The 24,804-nt window shown below is 37.2% G+C and overlaps 1 protein-coding gene across 1 annotated transcript in view; it reads right to left on the reverse strand.

Moving 5' to 3' along the window:
- Positions 1–24,804, reverse strand: part of LOC148820935 (uncharacterized) — a 50,614-nt gene that overhangs the window by 10,573 nt on the left and 15,237 nt on the right. Inside the window, exons 7-10 of the mRNA XM_088933414.1 lie at positions 12,171–12,346; positions 11,812–11,985; positions 5,671–5,865; positions 2,070–2,305 (exon numbers count right to left, since the gene is read on the reverse strand). Coding sequence (XP_088789540.1) covers positions 2,070–2,305; positions 5,671–5,865; positions 11,812–11,985; positions 12,171–12,346 — 781 coding nt within the window. The remainder of the gene's footprint in view (positions 1–2,069; positions 2,306–5,670; positions 5,866–11,811; positions 11,986–12,170; positions 12,347–24,804) is intronic.

Raw genomic sequence — 24,804 nt, forward strand, 5'->3', positions numbered from 1 at the left:
ATAATTTGGATATTTTTGCTACCAATTAAGAAAGGTTTATTAAACTAAATATTTTAAAGACCATTTGAGACCAAATTTTGAATACTGTTCAGTTCTCAAGGACTACAAATCTCACGATAAAACAGATTTGTCACACAAAGTGACTTCAGAAAGTATTCCCCCATGGATTTTTTTCATAATTTAAGTTGGAAACCCAAACAGAATTACATTTATATGGGATTTTTAATAATGATGTACATAGATTACTCTATAGTGTCAAACTGTAATGAAAGCAATGAAAGGTTTGGACATTTATTACAACTACATGAAAATATATTTTTTTTATTCATCCTTATCTATGACACCCCAAATGCAACTCAGGTGCATCTACTTTCTTTGTGAGATCACTCTAAAGTTTGAATCTACTTGTGTCCACTTTGAATACATTCTTGGTCAGTTCAATTGGTTGACATAATATCAGAAGAATATACATATGCAGTCACTCAGAACCACTCAGTATGATAGAACTCATTACTACATTAGAGATGCTACAGCACAGTGCGGTATACTTCGCTGCAAAGACAATCGATAGGTAGTACTTGTGTTGCATTAGAAGACAGTGATATGACTGCTTCATTTAATCTGTTTCTCTACTCTGCTTCTTCAAATACACTTAATATGGAATTATGTACATAAAGGGAAACTATGGTAGCTGAAAATAAAAATAAGAGAAGCATAACATTTCCGAATATATATATATATAATACATATTGTATATAGATGGTGATGGAAGCTAAAAATCAAACAATAAAGCACACAACAGTATTTCTACATCAAAGTCTTTAACTCAGTCATTTACTGTGGTAATTTTGAAAATGTTTTTGCTCATTCTATATCTATATATACAATTTATAAACTTTATAAAATGCTAGAATGTTCTAGCCTTTTCTATGAATACTTGCTGTCGTTATTGTAAACAAATTTTGTAGTACTTGTTTAAATCCACATAACCACTTTGAATCCTTCCAATCTGGTTTCCAAGAACTTCATAGCACAGAAACTGCCTTGCTTAATGTCACTACCGATCTTCTCATGGCTTCTGATTCTGGTTCTCTTTCTATCCTTAGTCTTCTTGACCTCAGTGTTGCTTTTGACACTTTTAACCACACTAATTAATCACACTTTTAACTAATTTCCCAGGAAAATAGTTGGATCCATCATTAGAAAATGGAAAGGCTATGAAACAACCCAGACTTCTCCTAGAGTAGGCCACCCTCCCAAACAGAGCAACTGGGCAAGAAAGATGTTGGTCAGAGAAGAAGGAGAAGAACCCATTGCCGAGAGAGAACTGGAGAACATGGAAAACTTATCTAGAGGACAACAATCACTGTAGCACTACACAGGTTTAATCTCTGTGGTAGTGAGACAAAATGGAAGATACTCCTGAGAAAAGACCACATTACAGCATGCTTAGGGTTTTCAAGAAGTATGAGACCATATGAAAAAAGATTCTCTGATCATATGAACAAACATTGAAGCAAAACATCTTAGATTTGAGAAAAAATTCACATTCCAACAGAGCAATGACCCCATACAGCAAAGTAATGCTAAAGTGGTTTCAGAACAGGAAGGTGAATGTTTTTGAGTGGCCCAGCCAAAGAACAGACTTGAATCCCACTGAGAATCTGTGGAAGGACACAAAGATTGTGGTTCACTGAGGCGCCCCCGCTATATAAGTAAAAGGAATTATTATAAAGTTAAAAGGATTTTCTGAGAGTTCCTCACTATCCTAAATAGCTGTTAAAAGCTTATTAAAATAATTTTAATACTGTGTATGTCCTGTGTTCATTTTCAATATATGTATTGATAGTAGTACCAGTTGACTTCTGACAATCTAGAACAGAGACATTTCTCCTTGTATTTTAAAAATGCTAAGTGAATATCAAATACAATACAATTTAATGATGTCAAGTATATATTATTGCAGATGGAAAAACACTGCACTGCCAAAATTTACATAAAAAATCTAATAAAGCACACTTCAGAAATGACTGCTCTCTAGTACTAGCATATGATTGGTCAGTACTTACTGTTTGTCATCCCCGTAACCCTTAGGAAACAATCCTGCTGACACACCCACTACAACAGTAGGGATGCCATAACCAATCAGCAGGAGGTAAGCAGAACGCAGTCCCTCTTTTTGGATTATCCTCACTTGTGCCAGGCTTCTCACCAGCAGGAAGAGCTGTACGGCCTCCAGTAACATCCACACAAAACTGGCCAGGAAGAGGAAGTGCAGGACCCCAGCTATGATTGAACAGACAATCTAGAAATGGGAAAGGGGCATCTGTTAATAGAAAACATTCACACTTCTTTCTTGTCCCTCATTTGCCCCTCTTTGTTTAACAGACATTTTTCAGGATAAGTACAGTAGCTTATGCACTTTTGATGGAATTGAGTCAGCCAGGATCCATTTAGCTTTGTGTACAACCAATATCTTCCCTGCTAAGCTCCTCTTTGTACATCTTTCTTCCACTTGGCTATTGCTTTAGACAGAGACAGGTGGCTCTGTTGAACTTGGCATTGCTAGAGTTTACCTTTATTGCTCCTCTGCCTTTTCTATGTTCCTTGTTTGGATATCTTCTCATCATCTTCTCATGTCTGTTGCTGTGCTTAGCATAGCCAAACTATACGATCCAAAGTTGGCAAGTACTGGAGTACCATTCTTATCACCTCAAACAAGTAGTCTTCCCCTTCAATCAGTCCAGGAACGACAATTAGGTTGCTGCACACTTATGATGTCTTGTCTTTTTTATAATTCTTCTGATGTCACCTCTTCCTGAAACTCCAGATCAACCACAGTCACTTCCTATTACACAATCTCCACTTGGTCCGCTTGCTCTCTCTCTTTCTATCAATTTCTGGTCAAACATCCAACCCACTGTACCTACAGCCCCAGCCTATCTGTCTGTTCTTTGTGTTTCCCCCTTCTCCAATCCTTTTTTCTTCTGCTTTTCTTGTTGAAATATTCCTGGTTGTGGATGCTCACTCTGCTAGGTCTGGGCCACATTGTTCACAGCTCTCTCCACCCACTGGCATCCAACTGGTACACCTGCGGCTCCGGTCATCCAGGCTTCCAGTACTCTGGTTTACTTGAGTGCTCCAGACTGCTGCTTGCCAACAGAGATTCCTGCCTGAACCCCCTCAAGGTCAATGATGTTCTCTCTACTTCATGGATGTAAGTGTTGTACTACTATTATTAGCATTATTTCTTCTTGCCTTCTTTGGTTTCCTGTGATGCTGCTAGCCATAATGTTTACTCTCGCCTACACAGGCAGGAGCTCAATGAAGAGGTTAGTTTTTTGTTTTGGTTTATGTATGTAGGTTTTCAAATTCATTACACTTTAAAAAAGACACTAGGGTGTTTTTTTTAACATTACAACTGTGTTTTTGGTGTGTTTGTTAACCTGGACCAACCTATTTTAAAGATCTAATTTTCTACGATTGTGCCACAAGACCAAAATATTAAATCTGTGTAAAGTGTGTATTGTTTTTTTTCCTTCCACTTGAAATTTAAACTTAGAAACTGCAAGTGCTTATTGAGGTTCTGAACAAGGTACTAAAAGCAACGAGAAACTGAAACTGTTTTATGAGGTGCTGTTTAGGCCATTATTCAAACTTAACCTCTCATACACACAAATTGCTCTCACATACACACAAAAAGCTCTCCCATTCACTAGATTTGCATCTCACATACACACAAAAAGCTCTCACATTCACTAGTTTTACCTCTCACATACACCCAAGAACACTCATCGCAGGCGTCATAGCCGATGACAATGAAGCTATTGCTTCTGGTGTGGTTGAGATGTTATTAATTAAAGCTACGGCTTGGCTTAGTGCTTGTTGCGATTGAGGTTGATTTCTTTCCTCCATCTTGGAGCAAAGCAGAAAATGAGAAAGCTTGTTGATAAATTTTCTCAGCCAATCACATTGTGCCATTTGGCCTACTTGGGCCATAATTCACCTCTCACATACACATAAAATGCTCTCACACTCTTCATTTTTCCTCTCGCATACATACATAAAAAGCTTTCGCATTCGTTAGTTTTACATCTCACATACACATAAAATGCACTCACATTCACTAGTTTTGTCTCTCATGCTCACATTATGAAGGAGTGCTTTATGTGCATGTGTGATGCGTACGAGGTAAAACTAGTGCATGTTAGAACATTTTGTGTGTATGCGAAAGGTAAAATGGACAGTGTGAGAGCATTTTATGTGTATATGAGAGGTAAAATGGCGAGTGTGAGAGCATTTTATATGAATGTGAGATGTAAAATGGAGAGTGTGAGAGCATTTTGTGTGTATGTGAGAGCAATTTGTGTGTGTATGAGAGTATAAGTTTAATAATGGCCTAAACGGCACCTCATACTGTTTTGTAATGGTTGTAGCCAATCTACACCAGTATATCAAGCAGTTTGAAAATCATTTTCTCTACTCCTTTATAGGCTTCCTTTATAGGGAGTTGTTTTTGCCTTGTGCAGATAATTTTGAGGCATTGTTTCTATGAAGTAAATGACCATAGGAAAAAAAAACTGCTACAAGGTGACAGACCAATGAGAAGTATTACTCATATCTATAATCTAATTTATTTTCAATGTAAATAATGGGTGGCATTTTGGAGCATTAGTCAGCTACTTGCAGTAGTTGCTGCCTTGCAGTGCTGGGGCTCTGGGCTCAATCATGGACCTGAAGTGCTATCTGTTTGGAGTATGTATTTTCTCCTCATGTTCACATGGGTTTCATCTGGTAAATTTGGTTTCCTCCCACAGTCCAAAAACATAATGGTAGGTTAATTGGCTTCTGGAAAAATTTACCATAGGTGTGAGTGAGTGTCTGTTTCTTTGTGTGTGCCCTGCAATGGACTGTTGTCCCATCCAGGGTGTACCCTGACTTGCACATGTTGCTGCCAGGATAGGCTGAATTGGCAGAGCCATCTCAAGGGGTGGGCGGGGCCCGTGTTACCACCAATGATCACCACTCGTGTCCGTTTCTTCATCGCTCCTGGTTTTTACAACGAACCTTTCCAAAGACCCTATAAGTGCCACATTTGCATCCTCCCTCTTCTGCTTCCTTTTTCTTTTCTCGCATTCACTGTAGTATTTTCTAAATTTGTCCCTATCTCTGCTTGTGCTCGCCATTTTTCCACCAGCTAACTTTTTTTCCAAACTAGTTTAATTATGCCTCAATACCTTTTAGCTTGCAACTGATGGCTTATGACATAGTTAGTGTGGGACATGCCTCTAGTTCTTAATATGACCTGCTCTCCCACTAACTTTAGATTTTATCTTGAGTTAAGATAAGAGTTTTGCGAGACGCTTTATTTCAATATTTAAACATGTATGTATTTATATTTTTATGTGTGTGAAATGGGATTGGGTATTGGGGTTGGGGGGGGAGCTGGCTGGTGTGGGGCCCCCCAAAGCGTGGGGCCCTGGCAGCTGCCCCCTTCGCCACCCCTTTGAGACGGCCCTGATTATGGTAATTGTAATTTTACATTTTTAGAACTTACAATAGTGTCGTTACTCCAAGGAAACCACCAAGAGATCAATATACAATTCAATCAGTACCTACGAGTTACATTGATCTCTTGTACGCTTAGAGAGTCCATCACTCTTCTCTTACCTTTATCTCTGTACGTGGTACCCCCACAAGAAAGAGCAGTTGAGCCAGGAAGAGGCAGACACAAAGGTTAAGACGGGTGGTATTGTTGATTTTTGGATTCCAGCGGCAGAAAATGAAGGTCATGATTGCGAGGGCGAGAAAAACCAGGCCCAGTATCACTGCAACATTGTTAACGAAATCCAGAACAGGATTTTTCTGAAAAGCAAACACATTTTTCTGTAAGGTTTTTGAAATGTCTTTCAAGAAACGGAAGCCGTTTGGTTTTGGTCTTGGACATGGTTTTTACAATTGGTATTTGAGCAAATTTAATTGGAACTGGGTTTTAAACATTTAAAAGTAAACATTTGGGCAAATACAGGATTCTCTGTTGTTCATTCTGTTTCATGAGAGGAGGCCACATTCATGCCAATACATCATAAGCTCATACAGTATGCCCTAATTCTGTCACTTATTATCCTTCTGAACCACTTTATTCAATACAGGGTTGCAAGTGAGCTGCAGCCTATCCTGTCAAACAGAGGACACAAAATTGGATACAACCTGGATGGGATGCCATTCCATTACAGGGGACATATTCACACTAAATTTAGGACCAGTTCCCCCAGAAGCCAATTAACCTACCAGTATGTCTTTGGACTGTGGTAGAAAACCAGAGCACCTGGAGAAAACCCACATGAACACAGAGAGATCATACAAACTCTATGCAGAGAGCTTAAAAGTCTGGAATTGAATCCAGGTGAGATGTGCATAAATGGTGTGTATTCCTATCATTTGCATCAATGTACACTGCTCTGGAAAGTAGTCTGCCACCAAACTTTTGTGAGATATTGCAGGATTGGCCACTTTATGTAAAAAAACCCTAAAAATACATTTTATAGTTAAAATGTGTGAAGTATGCACAAAATATTTGTTGAACTAAGCAAATATTTTGAAATATTTTTTCTTAAGCTAAGCAGGTGTGAGCCTGGTCAGTAACTGGATGGGAGACCTCCTGGGAAAAACTAAGGTTGCTGCTGGAAGAGGTGTTAGTGGGGTCAGCAGGGGGCGCTCACCCTGTGGTCTATGTGGGTCCTAATGCCCCAGTATAGTGACGGGGACACTATACTGTAAACAGGTGCCGTCCTTCGGATGAGATGTAAAACCGAGGTCCTGACTCTCTGTTGTCATTAAAAATCCCGTTTCTCGAAAACAGTAGGGGTGTAACCCCAGCGTCCTGGCCAAATTTCCCATTGGCCCTTACCAATCATGGCCTCCTAATAATCCCCATCTATGAATTGGGTTCATTACTCTGCTCTCCTCCCCACTGATAGCTGATGTGTGGTGACCGTTCTGGCCCACTATGGCTGCCATTGCATCATCCAGGTGGATGCTGCACATTGGTGGTGGTGGAGGGGAGTCCCCATTACCTGTAAAGCGCTTTGAGTGGAGTGTCCAGAAAAGTGCTATATAAGTGTAAGCAATTATTATTATTATTATTATTATTATTAACTACTGTATGTGTAAAACATTCAGTAGTAGCTTCCATTATCATGTTTTTTGACAATTTTGTTTCCTAGACATACAGACGAACAGAAACATCTTGAGTCTTAAAAGCATTCTTACAGTTAAGAATTGAAGATGTAGGAAAGAAGGGTGAAGAGCATATTATTGTGTAAAGAATGCTTGGGGTGATTATGTCAATGTCTTTTCGCAAGTTTAATATGAACGCATGTATTATAAAAAATCTACAATCTACTGGAAGATGTAGAGATGTAATAACAGAGTTCCAAATCTTTTGAAATTTTTGGGATTGTTTTTTATATGAGGCTGTAATCTTATTCAGTGAAATATAGTCTATTAAAAGATCTAAAATTGCAGTAACATTGTGTCTGTTTTTCCAGTTTAAACAGATTTTTTAGGAATGGTTATGAAAACACATATTGGTTTGGAATTTTTGATCTTGGGATCTAAAACTGAAAGATCACCTAATAAGCATAAAAATGGGTAAAGCAAAATACTGCAACTCGTGAAGAAAGACTTTTTTTCAATTACATCTTTCCAAAACTGTTGGAATGGAAGACAGATGCATGGAGATAATGGTCATAAGTGTGTAATCTACTGTGTGTGCATGTGTCTGAGGCAATGAAACTAATTTTAAACATTTTTAGTTGTGTGATATGTATTTTATGAATAATTATGAATTGAATGAATTGTTATGGAAAAATATGAATACAAATTTGCATCCAGAAATTTGTACCTGTGGAAATGGAAAGATCTTTTTTTCCCAGTATTTAATGTGGAGAGATATAATATCATCTGATGTATTAATTATTTTATACAGTTTAGATAACCAATATTTTAAAAGTGAGATTTTATTCATTTTTTAATAGTGGATGTGATTGCAGAGGGTTACTAACAATACTCATATTGGTCTTGATTTCATTTATCAGCTGCAGATATTGCACATAACATTTTTCTTCAATGTTATAATTTGGATCAAATCTGTGAAACTAAGAAAAATATTACTTTCCAAAATGTGTTGTAGTTGTGAGATTCCTTTTTCCCCAGATATTTAAAAAATGTTGTTCTTATTTATGTTTAAGTCTGGGGTGTGCCAAATTGGAGAATACTTACAAAGGAGTCACTTTAACATTATTGATTGCACTTATTTTCCACCAAGCTTTTAGGGTTGTAGAAATTACTGTGTTCTTGAAAAGAGTGTGATGTTTTATGGTTTTACCCAGGAAAGGTAAGTCATGAATCCTTCTTTTCTTGCGTTCTGCCTGCTGTATTTCAATCCAGAGAGTTAAAATTACGAGGCTTGATCCAACACTTTAAATATACTGTAGATGTTGATTTGCTAGGAATTAGTTTTGGAAATTTGGTGCATTCAGTCCACCAGATTTATATTCTTTTTGTTATGTTTTCAATACATTGTGTTTTATTTTTCCAATAAAATTTAGAGATCATAGAATCTAATGTTGTGAACCATTTATTTGTAGGGGTGATACGTATCATAGTGAATAGGTAATTTACTTTTGGTAAAATGCTCATGTTGATGGCTGCTATTCATCCGGTAAAAGTAAAGTGGAATCTCCATCCGTCAATGTCCAATATTATTCAGAAGCGTTATCAAAGTTAAAGCGAAATAAGTCAGATAATTTAGCAGACATATTTATTGTTATGATTTGAGATTACTGGATGTGATGGAAGCTGAGTCTAATTAACGGTGGCGTCTCCTCGGGCAGTTGGAACCGTGACAATGAAAATTGCAAAATAGGGAAGGAGAGAGTGGCCATCCTTGTCTGGTGCTTCAATGCAAAGTGAAATTTTGTGAAGTTGGGTCATTAGTGATAACTACTGCCATAGGCGATTTGTACAATATCTTTAAATGATAAATGAATAAATGATTCTTTGAAACATAATTTGTCCGGTACTGTAAATAAGAAATCCCAATTAAGAATGTTTTTTCTGCATCTAATGATACAATTATAAATCTATTTTTGTTTCGCTGTGCAATATTTATTAAATTAAATAGATGGAACTTGTTAGAGGATCTTCCTGCTTTGATAAAGCTTGTTTGGTCTGGCTGTGAATTCAGAGTTAACTGTAAAAAAATTAAAATTTTAAATTCTCTGGTATTTCCAGGTGAGAAGTATCATAAACTATTATTTGATGTTTCGTGCTTGAGTGTGGCATTTATAGCTGATATGCAAAGAAGTCTCTTCAGTGAACAAACTTCTCATGCCCTCTGTAAAGTTTTGTGGAAGACCTGTTATATTTTGGAGTCATTTTGCTTCTGTGGTTTCTGGAACCCATTTAGAAGGTTCATGAAAGAGGAAATCATGAAATCCAACACATACCAGGATATACAGTGGTGTGAAAAAGTGTTTGCCCCCTTCCTGATTTCTTATTTTTTTGCATGTTTGTCACACTGAAATCTTTCAGATCATCAAACAAATTGAAATATTAGACAAAGATAACACAAGTAAACACAAAATGCAGTTTTTAAATGAAGGTTTTTATTGTTAAGGGAAAAAAAAATCCAAACCTACATGGCCCTGTGTGAAAAAGTGATTGCCCCCCCTGTTAAAAAATAAATCAACTGTGGTTTATCACATCTTTGGAAAGCTGAGTTCAATTTCTCTAGCCATGCCCAGGCCTGATTACTGCCACACTTGTTCTCAATCAAGAAATCACTTAAATAGGACCTGCCTGACAAAGTGAAGTAGACCAAAAGATCCTCAAAAGCTAGACATCATGCTGCTATCCAAAGAAATTCAGGAACAAATGAGAAACAGAGTAATTGAGATTTATCAGTCTGGAAAAGGTTATAAAGCCATTTCTAAAGCTTTGGGACTCCAGCGAACCACAGTGAGAGCCATTATCCACAAATGGCGAAAACATGGAACAGTGGTGAACCTTCCCAGGAGTGGCCGGCCGACCAAAATTACCCCAAGAGCGCAGCGACGACTCATCCAAGAGGTCAGAAAAAACCCCACAACAACATCCAAAGAACTGCAGGCTTCACTTGCCTCAGTTAAGGTCAGTGTTCATGACTCCACCATAAGAAAGAGACTGGGCAAAAATGGCCTACATGGCAGAGTTCCAAGACGAAAACCACTGCTGAGCAAAAAGAACATAAAGGCTCGTCTCAGTTTTGCCAGAAAACATCTTGATGATCCCCAAGACTTTTGGGAAAATACTCCGTGGACTGACGAGACAAAAGTTGGACTTCTTGGAAGGTGTGTGTCCCATTACATCTGGCGTAAAAGTAACACAGCATTTCAGAAAAGGAACATCATACCAACAGTAAAATATGGTGGTGGTAGTGTGATGGTCTGGGGCTGTTTTGCTGCTTCAGGACCTGGAAGACTTGCTGTGGTAAATGGAACCGTGAATTCTGCTGTCTACCAAAAAATCCTGAAGGAGAATGTCCGGCCATCTGTTCGTGACCTCAAGCTGAAGCGCACTTGGGTTCTGCAGCAGGACAATGATCCAAAACACACCAGCAAGTTCACCTCTGAATGGCTTAAGAAAAACAAAATGAAGACTTTGGAGTGGCCTAGTCAAAGTCCTCACCTGAATCCGATTGAGATGTTGTGGCATGACCTTAAAAAAGCGGTTAAGGCTCGAAAACCCTCCAATGTGGCTGAATTACAACAATTCTGCAAAGATGAGTGGGCCAAAATTCCTCCACAGCGCTGTAAAAGACTCATTGCCAGTTATCGCAAAAGCTTGATTGCAGTTGTTGCTGTTAAGGGTGTTATTATTAGGTTTAGGGGGCAATCACTTTTTCACACAGGGCCATGTAGGTTTGGATTTTTTTTTCCCTTAATAATAAAAACCTTCATTTAAAAACTGCATTTTGTGTTTACTTGTGTTATCTTTGTCTAATATTTCAATTTGTTTGATGATCTGAAAGATTTCAGTGTGACAAACATGCAAAAAAATAAGAAATCAGGAAGGGGGCAAACACTTTTTCACACCACTGTATAGTATTGAACAGATACCTTTCCACCAACAAGCTCAAGGTGAAAATGGGCATTCCGGCATTACAATTCAAAGCATGCAGTACATCCAATTCAACAAAGGTTATCTGCACACAAAATGCATGGTCTTGACTTTTCATCTCCTCTTGAGTGCCAGCACTTCATAACTTATTACAAGAGGCATCTAGCTAGTTTAATTCATTCCAGTGCAAAATTAAAAAAAATCTTGATAAAGTGATCTTCATGATTTCCACTTATTATTTATGACAAATATGACTTTAAACGTGTGCCATGATATTTGTATTCTAAATGTTTAAGATTTTTAGATTTTTTTAATAAGGAGGAAACATTATACAATTTGTAAATCATTTATCTGACATTTTTGGTTTGTTTCATCATTATATAAATACGTTTGTAGGCACTGTTTAATCCTGAATTATTACTGATACAGTATATGTCTAAATTGGAATTGAGCTCTGAAGTTTCTTGTTATTAAAGGAGCTTCAGGATATTACATTATGATTTCTATAGTATTCTTTACACACTGCAAATATTTTGAAAGGTTTGCTGACTGTACCTGAAAAAAAGTCTTATTAAATACTGTAGCTAAAGTACTAAGAACTTATAATGCATCACAATATTGCTTGAAAGCAAGAAAATGATAAAATACCTCACTATTGTTGCCCAGTTGCATTATCAGAGCAAAAGTAGAGAGATGGGTACAGCTGCAAATTGTATAATTTTCATTTGAATATTTTGCCGTGCAGCCTTCCACAGACCAGAATTGCTCCTCTCCTGCATCTTTCCAATAAACACAGGTCATCACTCCATGTTCTGATTTTGGCTAACAAAGAACAGCAAAAAAGCTTTGTTTTACTGTATGAAAGATGTCAGTTCAAGACAGATACTCCATCATACTGTATATGTGCAGTAAACAGTAATGACATTTTGCAAGATTGTTTTTTAAGAAAATCAAAAGCAAACCTAAAACTTGCATGCTTAATAGATATATAAAACATGTGCTTGTACCTTTGTGTGCTTCAGTGTAAAACTGACAGGCTCAGAGAGGTTTGTGTTAATTGTTTTAGCTAAGGTAGCTGATATAACATCCGAAAGCATCTCTGTCACATTGTCAGTCTTGAGGTAATCAGCACGCAAAAGATTTTCTATTCCGGTGTAGGATATGAAAACAGCTGATGCAGAACCTGGTGTAATGACAAAATTACATCATATTAAAACATCAGAACTGCAACTAACAAACTATAAAAATAACACCAGAAAGCAATTTAATCAACTTTCTGTGCTTACAGGGACAATAGCTAAGTCTTAAACTGAATCTTCAAACCATCTAAGAACTTTCTCTGTTATAGAATTTACTATATCAGCAACATTTAATGTTTTGGGAGACATGTTTTGGGAAGTAATTGCAAATTCCAAAACAATTTAAAAACAATGTAAAGTTATTTCTTAATGCTTTTTCCTGCTTGCCTTAGATTTCTGTTCATTGATGTTGATGCTGACTCTTTAATTCTATCTGAAGGTTATGGAGTAGTGATGAGACTCCTAGCTTATCACTTACCTCTTGTTTTTAATATATATATATATTCATTTTCAGTCTAATTTATAGTTGACCTGTTTAAATCTCACATATGGCCATCTTGGACTCTAAACCAAGGGATAATCCGAAAAATGCAGAACTAGAAAAACTGTCATGAGTTCACTTGGCAGATTCAGTGAAGACAGCACTGCACTCAACAAGTTACAAGCCATTGCTGGGATGAAAACTGAGAATAGCTAGGTAGCAAAGTTACACTCAAGCCTGTGACAAATGCCAGCTGTGTTCTATGGTGAGAAATACTGATCACAGTCTGTAAATTATTCATCCAAGACTCAAACTTGAAACTTATTGAACCACTATCCAGATCGAATCACTTTTGACTGACATCACAACTTACCATTATTGTTATTAGCAATGGCTGGAAGATTGACTTCCATTGTATTTTCTTTAACTGTGAGTGGAGGAATTGTGCTTAGATTTAGCTTGGCTCCAAATGTATATATGCCAATCTCTGAAAGAAATGTGAAAAAAAAAAATTTATCTGTTGTATTTGTAAATGTGTGCATTTACAGAATGTCATAAACAGTATGTGTAATAGAGCTCTTTAAGTTCCTCCCCTAAACTGATAAAGGCACATGGGCAATTTAAAATGACTCAGGCATGCATAATGTAAGACAATTATTACAGACTGAGGCTCTAGGTATCTCAAAGTTTTGGTCTTACTCGAAATGACATAAGACAGACTGTAAACTTAGTTGTTTTTTTTGCAGTTTAGTATCTAAATTAACTTAAAATTACAATGTTAGTTCTTTTTGTTCTTGGAAATAACACATAGGCTGGGTCCCAACTATATGGGAAGTCTGTTCAAGACACTCACAGATCTTTGTATAAAACAGTATTTCCTGTTCACTGCCCTAAATTAATTTGCTATCAGTTTCCATTTGGGATCCTGTGTTCCTTGTTTCTCAGACGAGTCCTGTGGGATGATCCTGTCTTAAACATTTAAATACATAGGTTAATCTATTCCCAGTGTTTGTTATAGAGTGAAACAATGTAGAGTGAAATGTAATGAAATGTAATGCACTTAGTTCAGTTCAGTTTATTTGTCATATGCATGTGCAATGAAATGTTTATTTGCATGTATGCTCCAATACAAAGACATTAAAGGAATCACCAAAAACAAACACAGAACAGCAGCAGCAACAACAACATTTTTAATAACACAAGGCTGAATAAAAACTTTGTCCTTCAACCTTTAAGCTTTGTCTGTACCTGAAAATCACTTGATACAGCAAAACATTCTTGTTGAAGTCTTTGAACTCTTTCTGAGTCTATAAAATCCTTTCTATGGTAAGGTAGAATAGACACAAAGCAGAACATAATATTCTTAACGTGGACTTGCTAAAGCATTTGAAATCTTGATTTAAATTCTACACTTTTTGCTACATACTCAAGAAATCTGTTTGCTTTTTATTGCTGAGATCAATCAGTACACCTGTTCTGTTGTCAGCTTATTAACATGGCAGACATCTCTCACTTGAAACCCAGATTAATTACACTGGTGCACTTTCTAATGTATTAGCAAAAAGACAAACAGCAGTGTCTCAATATCCTAAATTGTGGGAATATGAGAAAAAAAACATGCCTGACCTTCCAATATTCTCTAGAGACACAGGCTTTTCCATGTAATGTTATGGCAATGAACTTCGCATTTGATCTCTGAGACTAAACTGTGGCAGAGGTACAGTATATTCTTTTTTTGTAAAAAAAAAAAAATTACATAGCCTCAAATATGGACATGTCCCTAGATGCCCATATTTGGCATAAATGCAAAAGGTGAAATTGATTTTTCATACCTAAGGATTCCATTTTTACTGTTTTATTTGGTTCTGTAGTTTCCGGGTCAACCAAGGTAGATACAAGTACTTCTGAGGATTTCACATAAGAATTGAAAGCCTGGGACTTAAGTTTCTCATCTTGACTTGCCAGCATTTCAGTAGATCTCAAAGCTATGTCTAAATAATTCTTCACATTCTACAGAAGAGAAATATTAGAGATAAGTGGTTACCATTCTCAGTGTTGTCCAATACAAATATACATACAGGTATTTATCATTTAAAGAAGTATTGTACCATTGCCAAAGCAGACTGAAAAATGATCTCATTCATACATGGCTTTGCTTAGATAGAAGAGAGAGAGATATCATTAATTTTGCTAACATAAGATGAGAACTAAACACTATGTACAAAATATGCCATATAGAAACAGGGGTGCATTATTAAAATTATGTTCTATATTTGTTGCAGTTTCAAATGCATGTTCAAGAATGCAAAACCTTTACTGACCTCTAATGGAAGAACTACATTTGGATCCTTTTTTATACGCTCCCTGAGAACCTCAAGGAAGCAAAAATCCTTTGGTTTAGTCTGTAAATAAAAAATACATATCCATGCTGTTATATTTTGAAAAGGAAACATATATTGTATGAAACAACTGAATATCTTAACTTCATAAAACATTGTTATAAAACTTGAAGAATTCAGTGGTCATCCTAATGTTAGTAGTGTTGTTAAAGCAGGTAGTGCCATTACCTGCTTTTACAAATATCATATTCAACTTTGTCCTCAAAAGGTAACATCAGAAGGTGTGATAATAATGATGATGATAACGGTAGTTCATTTGGCTCATCTTGCTTGGTTGCAAGTACCAACTCATCCTGCCTTTTATTGAAATATACTGTACAATGGAATACAGGTGACTATGATTTTTTTCAGATATCTTTCACCATATGTGTAAAGAAATGCCTGAAATAAGTATTTATTATTGTAAGAAAACCAACTTTTTCAGGTCTGACTGCCTCTTAAACATTTATAAATCATCTCATGTTCACAAATCACTTTTTGTAAATTAGAAAAATGGATATAGGTTTAGAAGTGGTATGCTGGTGCAGTGGAAAGCATTGCTGGCTTTCAGCACTGTAGCCCTGGGTTTAGTTTTAGAGCTGGGGTGCTTTCTGTGTGGAGAATGCATTTTCTCCCCATTTTTGCCAGGTCCAGTTTCCTCGCATAGTCCAAAGACATTCTGGTAAGTTAATTGGCTTCTGGAAAAAACTATCCCTGATGTGAGTGCGTGCGTGCCCTGTAATGGACCTGCATCCCATACATGGTGTATCCTGCCTTGCACCCCTTGCTTGCTGGGGTAAGGCTCCAGTATTCTCCATGACCCTGTACTGGATAAAATGGTTAGAAAAAAAATAAATGGAACTGGACAGAAATTCAAGAAGATCTTGTTAGTGTGTGATTTTTTGGCTGTATTCAGCTCCCATAGTTTCCTCTTTATCTTTTAAATAGTTATTTTTTTCTTGTTCGCTTGCCTTTAGGCAGCCTTCCATGTCTTTCTCTGCACCTGAAAAGAAAACAAAAAGACGAAGAGGGTATTTGTAACTACAGTGTATGTATTTATTATGATAGCATGAGGTTTTGGCAATTTTACAGAAATGTATTTACTTAGGCACTGTGTTTTTCCAAATTCCCATTCAAGTCCAGGTGAAGGAAGGTAGTCTTCTTTACATGAACAATCAAAGCCTCCATAATTGTTGTAACACATTGTGTTTAAACCGCAGATTGAAGAGTTTTGAGCACATTCATCAATATCTAGGGGAAAGAAAGAACAAGAATTATGTACCATAAACTATAATAACTACATGACTAGTTTAGCATGTGAAAATATAACAAAGTATGTTTACTCATTTCAGCCATTTTGTGGAGATGAATATGGATTTGTTCAACATAAAGACCATGTTGTTTGTACTGTTATGAGAGTGTTGTTTGCCGCACATCAAAATACCCAATGTCATTTTCAGACAAAACACGACTGTCACGGATGTCGGAAAGGACGAACCGTGGAATGGCAGGAGAGCGTAAAAGACCCTATGTGTAGCAGCGAGACGGGGGTTAGCCCAGGCTCAGCTGTTCAGGAAACGCCATTTAGAAACCTATGCCCTCAGGTAGCGGACGTGGGGCGACCTGGTGCTAGGCGGGTCTCAGGACATCCGAACGTCAATGCTGAGCCAAGGCAAATGAAAGACCCAGAAATATATACCCCCACAGAGAGAGAAACACCGGAAGGACAGCAAAGCACCGGAAACAACAGACAGGAAAGAGTAGGAGCGCCCTCTGTCTGCAGAGGGCGTGACAACAACAAACACTACAAGGATGAGGCAGACAATGCTGAGTCTATCAGACAGGTCATAGAGAGGTACGAAAAACCAAAGCAGCATCCTTATTATTTATATGTGAGTAAAAATCAAGCCACAGTACCAAATTACAAAATTACACAATGTGTTACATAACATGAAACGTTATTTACAGATGCAGATTATATAAAAGAGGCTTTTCTTCATTGTTGAGGTGTTTTAATGGTTTGCCCAACAAAGGCACATTCCTCTCTAGAAATAAGGACTTACCTGTGCCTACTATATCAGTGGAGAGATGCATAAGTGAAATAGACAAAAATGTTAGTAAACAACTGACATTTGCATTAGAAGATGTAAAAGTATTTAGTGATGTACTTGAGTGTGTGGATACAAATGACATACTACAATGACTCCGTTGCCTAAAACCCATACAGTATATGGCACAACTACAGGGGAAGATATAGCTTAGACATTTATTACTCATTTTGAGGAAAGAGAAATTGACATCAAGAAAATAATTTCTGTGACAACTGAAAATATTTACCTGCTTTACTGATTTCAAGAAAGCATTTGACTCAATTTGGCATGAAGGACTGTTTTATAAACTTCTCCAAAGTGGCATCAGGGGTAAAGTGTATGATGTAATTAAATCAATGTACTCAGAGAACAAATGTGCAGTGAAAATTGGAAAAAGGTCAGAATTCTTCATGGGGTGTGTTAGGGCTACAGCCCAAAACTCTTCAATATCTATATCAATGAGTTTGCAGAAATGTTGGAAGAGTCTGCAGTATGTGGTCTCACACTACATAACACAGAGAATACTGGGCTGATGACCTGTTCCTGCTGTTGCTCACAGAACAGGGGCTGCAGCAGAGCCTGGCACTGGAGCAGTACTGTAAGACCTGGGTGCTGACAGTCAATCTGGACAAGACCAGAGTCATGGTTTTCCTGGAGAAAGCCAGATCTCAGGGAACTAGGTACACTTCACACCGAACAATAACACATCGGAACAAACATCCAGCTATCCATGCCTTGGTCTGACTATCAGCTCATCTGTTTTGACCTGGCAGTGAAGGCACTCAGGGCTTTCTATGCAATAAGAAGGAGACTTTCTAACATCAATCCTCCTACAAGAATCTGGGTCCAAATATTTGAATGTGTAATCCAACTCATTGAATTATAGAGCAGTGAAGTGTGAGGTCCATTCTCAGACCAGGATTAAATAAAATGAGATAAATACCCTATAGAAACTCTGCACGTTGTGTTCTGTAAAAACATCCTCCATGTGTAGAATAAAAAACCCTGATATTGTATGCAGGGCTGAATTAGGCCAATGCCCATTGCTTATCAGCATACAGAAGAGAGTAATAAAGTACTGGCTACATCTAAAAAGCAAAAGCTCCTTCCACCACAAGGCCCTGCTGAGCCAAAAGCTGTGCCCAAAGAAGAGCCCTCTAAGCCAGCTGGTCCTGAAGCTTACTGCACCAAGCCACACCGACACCAGCCAACCTCAGGACAGCACTGCTCTCTCTTTCCTAGCGTTAATCCCGCATCAGAAGGGTCCGCTTGTCAGCACACCAGTCTCCATTTGGTGGTTTGAACCAAATCTTTGAGCTGACATTGCCATTAACTGCGACTGAGAAATACTCCAACCAGCGCGTCGCTCCGCCTGCCGTCGGAGTGGGGGGGGGGGGGGGGGGGAGGAGACTCAGGACAGCACTGCTAGAGCACTCTAAATCAGAATCGACCACATCATCACACAGATCAAACAACAATAGTGGGACACACAAACACAACCTAAACTGGAATGCTACAGAACCCTAATCAGACAATACACATTACTAAAATATTTGACCAAGGTAAGAAACAGCCCTGACGAAGTACAGGCTCAGTCATCACAATCTGGCCATAGAAACTGGGCAACACAGGAAGACCTGGCTTCCCAGAGAGGACAGGTTGTGCTCCCACTGCCCGCAGGGAGAAAGAGAGACTGAGATGCACTTTCTGCTGCACTGTGAGAAATACTCTGGGATTAGAGAAAATAACAAATCTAATCCCAGAATTCCCACACATGCCAGAATCAGAATAGCTTCCAATCCTACTTGGAGAGGAGGGAGGGAACTAAACTGAGCTGGCAGCCTGTATGTACTGTATGTGATCTCCTGTCACAGCCCGAGGAACAGTGAGCCTGTCTCTCAATAAGGTTCTATGTGTTGTATGTTGCATGTAAACATCCATGATGTGTTTGTATTGTACTGTAGATGTTGTGTTAATTGTACATGCTTTGGCATCACTGTAATTCATCTGTCATGCCAACAAAGCTGTTTGAATTGACAAATTGACAACGGATGGTACCCCTGCTATGGTTGGAAAACAGAAGTAATTCGTAAAGATCATAGCAGATTACATTGGCCGCTCCATGGTAAATTTCATTGTATTAATCATCAGGAAAATCTTTGTGTCAAGATTTAGAAATTTCAGTTAAATAATTTGATGACTACAATGGTGAAAATAGTGAATTTGTCGAACTGTGCTTAAGGAGGTGGACAGTGCATTTAAGGACATTCCATTTCACATTAATGTTCATTGACTAAGCTATAGGAAGGTTTTGGCATGCTTTGTTGAATGTCTTGATGCAATTAAGACAAAACTAAAACAAACAGCACAATGAAAAAATGTATTGCAAAACTGTTCCTAGCCACTGTTCGCAATTACCAGATCAAACTGGTTGCATCTTTTCCAAATGTGGAAGACATTTCTTCCAAAACGTTTTGATACTTTAACTTTCCACTCTTTCTAATATCTTAAAAAACTTTTAAAAAATTGCACATCCATGTTGCTGTGTTTAGGGTGTACATTTGAGAACTTACATCAGAATTTCAGGATATCCAAAGTCTTGGATTAACATTGTCTGATTTAACCAGACAGCTCTCATACCAGCAACATTTTTTTTCAGTGTTTCAGTGGGTGGGTATTGGGGATTTGGAAAGCAGATAATTGAATTCCAGTGCTCAGACTTATGGAATTCATGAACACACTTGAGGCTACTGAAAGCAAACACAGCATCTCAGTCATGATCTGTTGGAAGGCCCTGGAAATTAAATTTGACTGTTTGATGAAAGTTGCATTTTTACTGCTCTCACCAATGGAATCATTATACCTCTGTAAACAGATATTTTCACATTTTTTGTCCTTCCCATAGCCAGTTAACAATTGAACACCCTAGGCATGCTTTTTAAAGTGCTAAACTGTAGTTATACCTGAGATTGTAGAATAGATTGTAAGTAGAGCTATTATTGACATTAAAAAAGTATCAATGGCACAATAATCCCTAAAAACAAATGCATAAACTAATTCTTGGGACTTCCCTACTGAAAGGTTGCTGACCCCTGCTCTAAATATTCTTTCTCTTTGCATTACTCTACTGACTGGATTTCTTAAACAAGGTGATGTTATTTTTTGCAAGGGACTGATTGGTTGGTGAGATGTGCTCTTAATACAATCTGGCAAGTTTGAATTAAGCTGCATGGAGCAGGTTAGGAATAGAGTATGTGCTGTTATAGTTACTTAATTTGATCATTTGTAAACCAGATAATAACCAGCAGCATATAAAGGATAAGATATCTTTTAAATTACATTCAAATTATGTCACTTAAATAGTATCTTTTATGCCACTTTTATGTAGCTAAAAGCAGAACACAACAAAATTGCTTTGCAAACAAAGTTAAACATCTCTACTGTATGCTTATACATCTGACTTATTTATAATAAAGCTTGTACCAGCCTATATGTTTCACCAGTATTTGTTAAATTGCACTTTAACTAATGATAAATAAAAACCAAGAACATCTTCCATTTTACAGTACATGAGCTTTATTATTAGCAAATATATAATGTAGTTACAAATGGGGGGCTGGGGGTTAAGAAAATAATGAAAATCAGGAATTGACTGAGAGTTTTAGTCAATAAGTGAAATCACAATAACCCCCAATTCGTAAGTGCTTTTTCCAGAATATACCTGAATGGCTGGTATAATTAGATGCACGTAAATTCTTTGTTCTCTGGCACAGCTTTGGTGAGAGGAGTAATAATCCAGGCACATTTGGTTAAAAAAATATTTATTACAATGACAAGACACAAACTACACTACACACAACAAAACATACAACTCACAAGTTACTCTATGTACAGTATTTACAAACAAGGCATTTCAGAGGCTTAACCTTCTGGTCTTCTAAAAACACAGAGCAGCACGCTCTCTCTAGCAACGTTCAAATACTTAGCTCCAGTCAGGTTTGGACGATCATGAAATAGTGACTCTCACCTGGCGCAAGCTACAAGTCCCAACTCTTCCAGATTCTTATCTCTCCTCTCTCTTCTTCCCTGTTTCTTGTTTCTTTCCTCCTTTCTCTTAATGTGATCTTATATTGTGTGTTTTAATTAATAATCATTAATTCACAACTTACTTAGGTATACTAAGGTAAACTGTTTTTTACTGAAGGGACCTCCCAGACCTCAGTAAACATCTCTGCTTTGATTTTTCATCTAAAATCTAAGAAACATTTCTTAGTCACCTTAAGTTGTAACAGTATACATTGTTTTATGTATGAATACATGTATTATATGTGTTGTGAATCCCTGTGAAGACCCCTTGTTGTTCTTTCAATTGATTCCTAATAGCCAAGCTCATGCAATTTACTGTTACAACTAGACCTTGTGCCATTAAATTCATACAAACCCCTACATACCCAAATTGGCTGCTCTTTCCATGTGCTGTTTCAAACTATTGCATCAGTATTTGTTTTGGGGATATATCAGATGTTAAACTGAGAATATTAGTCTGAGGAAGAAAGGCAGTAGACAGTAATTAACTTCACCCCTCCCTCCTGACAGACTGAGAAAGCAAACTGCAGGCATTATTAACCTATCCAGAGTGTGCAACTGGTTCAGCTGGTTATCATCAGCTATTCTGCAAGCTTTGGCATGACAGATAATTACAGTGTTGCCAAAGTATATACAATCAACAGAACACACAAGACATTAACAAGACAAACTCACCATCATTTAGAGACAGGCTCACTGTTCCTCAGTCTGTGACAGGGGATCATGTACTGTGTTGCCAGCTCAAAATCACCTTCAACTTTCTATTTCCATTTCCTAATTCACTCATTTGGCTACATATATTTTCCCATAATTCCACAGATAATTTTATCCAATAGATTATAACATGCTTTCCTGTTAGGTAATCCAAATTATTCAGCAGTTTTGTGGAAGATGTGTGGCTATTTTGTATACTTAAGACACTGTCTAATCAGTTTGCCCAGCAGGACTGAACTTTGAAGAAAGGAGACAGTTGGGATGAATTATTGTTTTTAAGTATATGCCCATATTAACTAACTAAACAGAAAACACAAAACTCTGAAATTGTTGCATCATTATGAGAATGTTCCGTTGGTAACATTCTAGTCACATATTTGTGATAGTATGCTGCAGGGACCAGTCAACTCTGTTCAAATATGTGTGATTGTACACATGAAAATGTTAATATTTTAAATATGAAATACATATGAAATTGCTAATTACAAATTCTTCCTTAGTGTATGTTATCTTAACAACGATATATATTTTGATTATTATTTTCTGTCACATAGCCAATTGCTGTCTCAAATTAATACGAATAACAGTTTGCTATAAATAATACTGTATTTATGATTATTTCAAGTTTTTTTATTTTATTTTTTATTTTTATTTTTATTATTTAAATTTATTTAAAGAAAGGTTCCATAAAAATACTCACACAAGATGCATAATTGTAACCTACAGCATGTTGAGTTTGTGGCATTCTCTTTTTTATATGGTCATACACTATGTGTATGCTGTGTTTCTCCTGCAAAGTTTTTGATTTTTGAAATATCATGTCTCAAAAATAAATACACATATTCATGATAAAGTGATGGTTATGTCACACTCAACAAAATGCAATAAGTTTGACATTTCAGGGTGGTTTAATTAAAATGTTATTGAGGTTTCAAATCCCATGTTTTTGTGGCACATTCAAGTTACAGTCAATAGAGTGAATTATATATATAGGATTTCATAGTATTTGGTTAACAGTATGTTTTTTTTTCTGAGATGTCTTACTTGCAAATAAGATAACGCATGTTTTATGTTGTGTTTTGTATGACTTGGTTTGAACAAATAACTCGGGTACCTCTAACAATACCAACCACTCATGTATATTCTTGGTATATGTTTTACAGTTTAGGGGTTATGATTATTTAATTATTGATTAATTCTGCTTAGTATTTTGCATTTTTGTAACTCCCTATTTGTAACAAAGTTATTGAACAACATTGGGCACACACGCTCAACCCAAAAAGTACCCTAAATACTTTGTCTCAGTCCTCTCAACTTGTCTGGAATTGCTATTAGACCTGCAGTCCTTAGCTCCTGCAGCACCTTCACAAAACTACATAATCTAAATCAGGGGTTCCCAATCTTGGACCTAGATGACCCCACATCCTCTGGTTATAGAGCAAGAGGTTCAGGGTAAGAACTGATCAGGAAAATTCTTTCCACTATATTTTCAGTGAACAGCTCACCAGGACAAAACCAGTGGTGGCCAGCATCTGGGGCTGTTTTAGATGTTTAGATCCATGAACTTCCAGTATTGTCCATCACAGTCCATCCTGACAGAACCTTTTCTTTGAGAATTATGAAGTTGCCTGCATATTGATCTCTGGCTTCTGATTGTGCCAGTATCCCTGCCTACTGCTTATACCTTTTCTGTTAACAGCTGAGTTGTGTGATGTGCTGAGGTGTTTTCAGAACATCTTGCTGTTATGGAAGTTGAAAATAGAAATGTAAGCTTCAGGATCATTTCCTGAGTCCATATTGTGGACCTTCACTCTCATCCAACCTGGGTTCATGCTCCATTCTTTAGCAGTGAGTGATGTTCTTTGGAATACCAGAGCCCAGAGACTATCCATTGATCTCTGATGATGCTCGATGATGGCATGAAAGACCAGAACTGCTGTTGCCACATAGTTCAATATTGATCTCTCCTTCTAGCATGTTCTCCAGGTTCACTGCTTCCAATACAACAGCCAAAAGCCATGGAGAAGGCCCCAGGTTTACAGGCTGGTCAAGAAATAGAGCTGTGCACTGTCATGGAGTAGTATTCGTCTTCATTCTTTCAAAAAACATTTTAAAGTGTTCACTCAGTGAAAAAATCTTCAGTCACTTTAAATAGAGTGGAAAGCAGCTTTCAAGTATCATGATCATAAAGACTAATAGCTGCCTCCTCTCAGATGGCAATGCTGGCTTTCTGTTATTGTATTCACGAGTGTTTGGGTAAAACTAATACTGATAGTGATTTCAAATCCAGATGTGGCATTTTTCTGCTTAGTCGTTGGAACTGTAGTCTGACCAGAGTAGTGGCAAGTGCAGCTTCCATTTGGTGCAACGAGATCAGGACCGTTTACAAGGACACTGACAGGGTGCGTGTTGTGTAAGAACGGTTTGAATGAGGTATGTACTGTGGGTTTGGGAGCCCTCTGGTGGCGGGATGCTGTTACTGTAACAATTTCAGGAGCTACCCTAGTATTGAGTGGTGCATTAAAAAGTTTAAAGATGTTTTAATAACTTGTTTGTTAAAGGAAACAATAGTCTGGGTATAATAACAATGCCATTACAACTCAATAAAAGACTCAGGTAACCCTGTTTTACCTTTGAAAAATGTGAAACACCTAATGTATTTAATGACTATTTTTAGAAAACATAAGAAGCAGTAATTAAAAATCAAGGAGTAATATTTACATGCAGAATCCAAAATATGCAATTTTTAATATGAACTGTAACCAATTTAAATGATTAAAAATTAGTTCAAGATCCTTGACACAAATTAATAG

The sequence above is a fragment of the Atractosteus spatula genome, chromosome 14, assembly GCF_055471065.1.
Source record: "Atractosteus spatula isolate fAtrSpa1 chromosome 14, fAtrSpa1.hap1, whole genome shotgun sequence".
Classification (NCBI taxonomy): Eukaryota; Metazoa; Chordata; class Actinopteri; order Semionotiformes; family Lepisosteidae; genus Atractosteus; species Atractosteus spatula.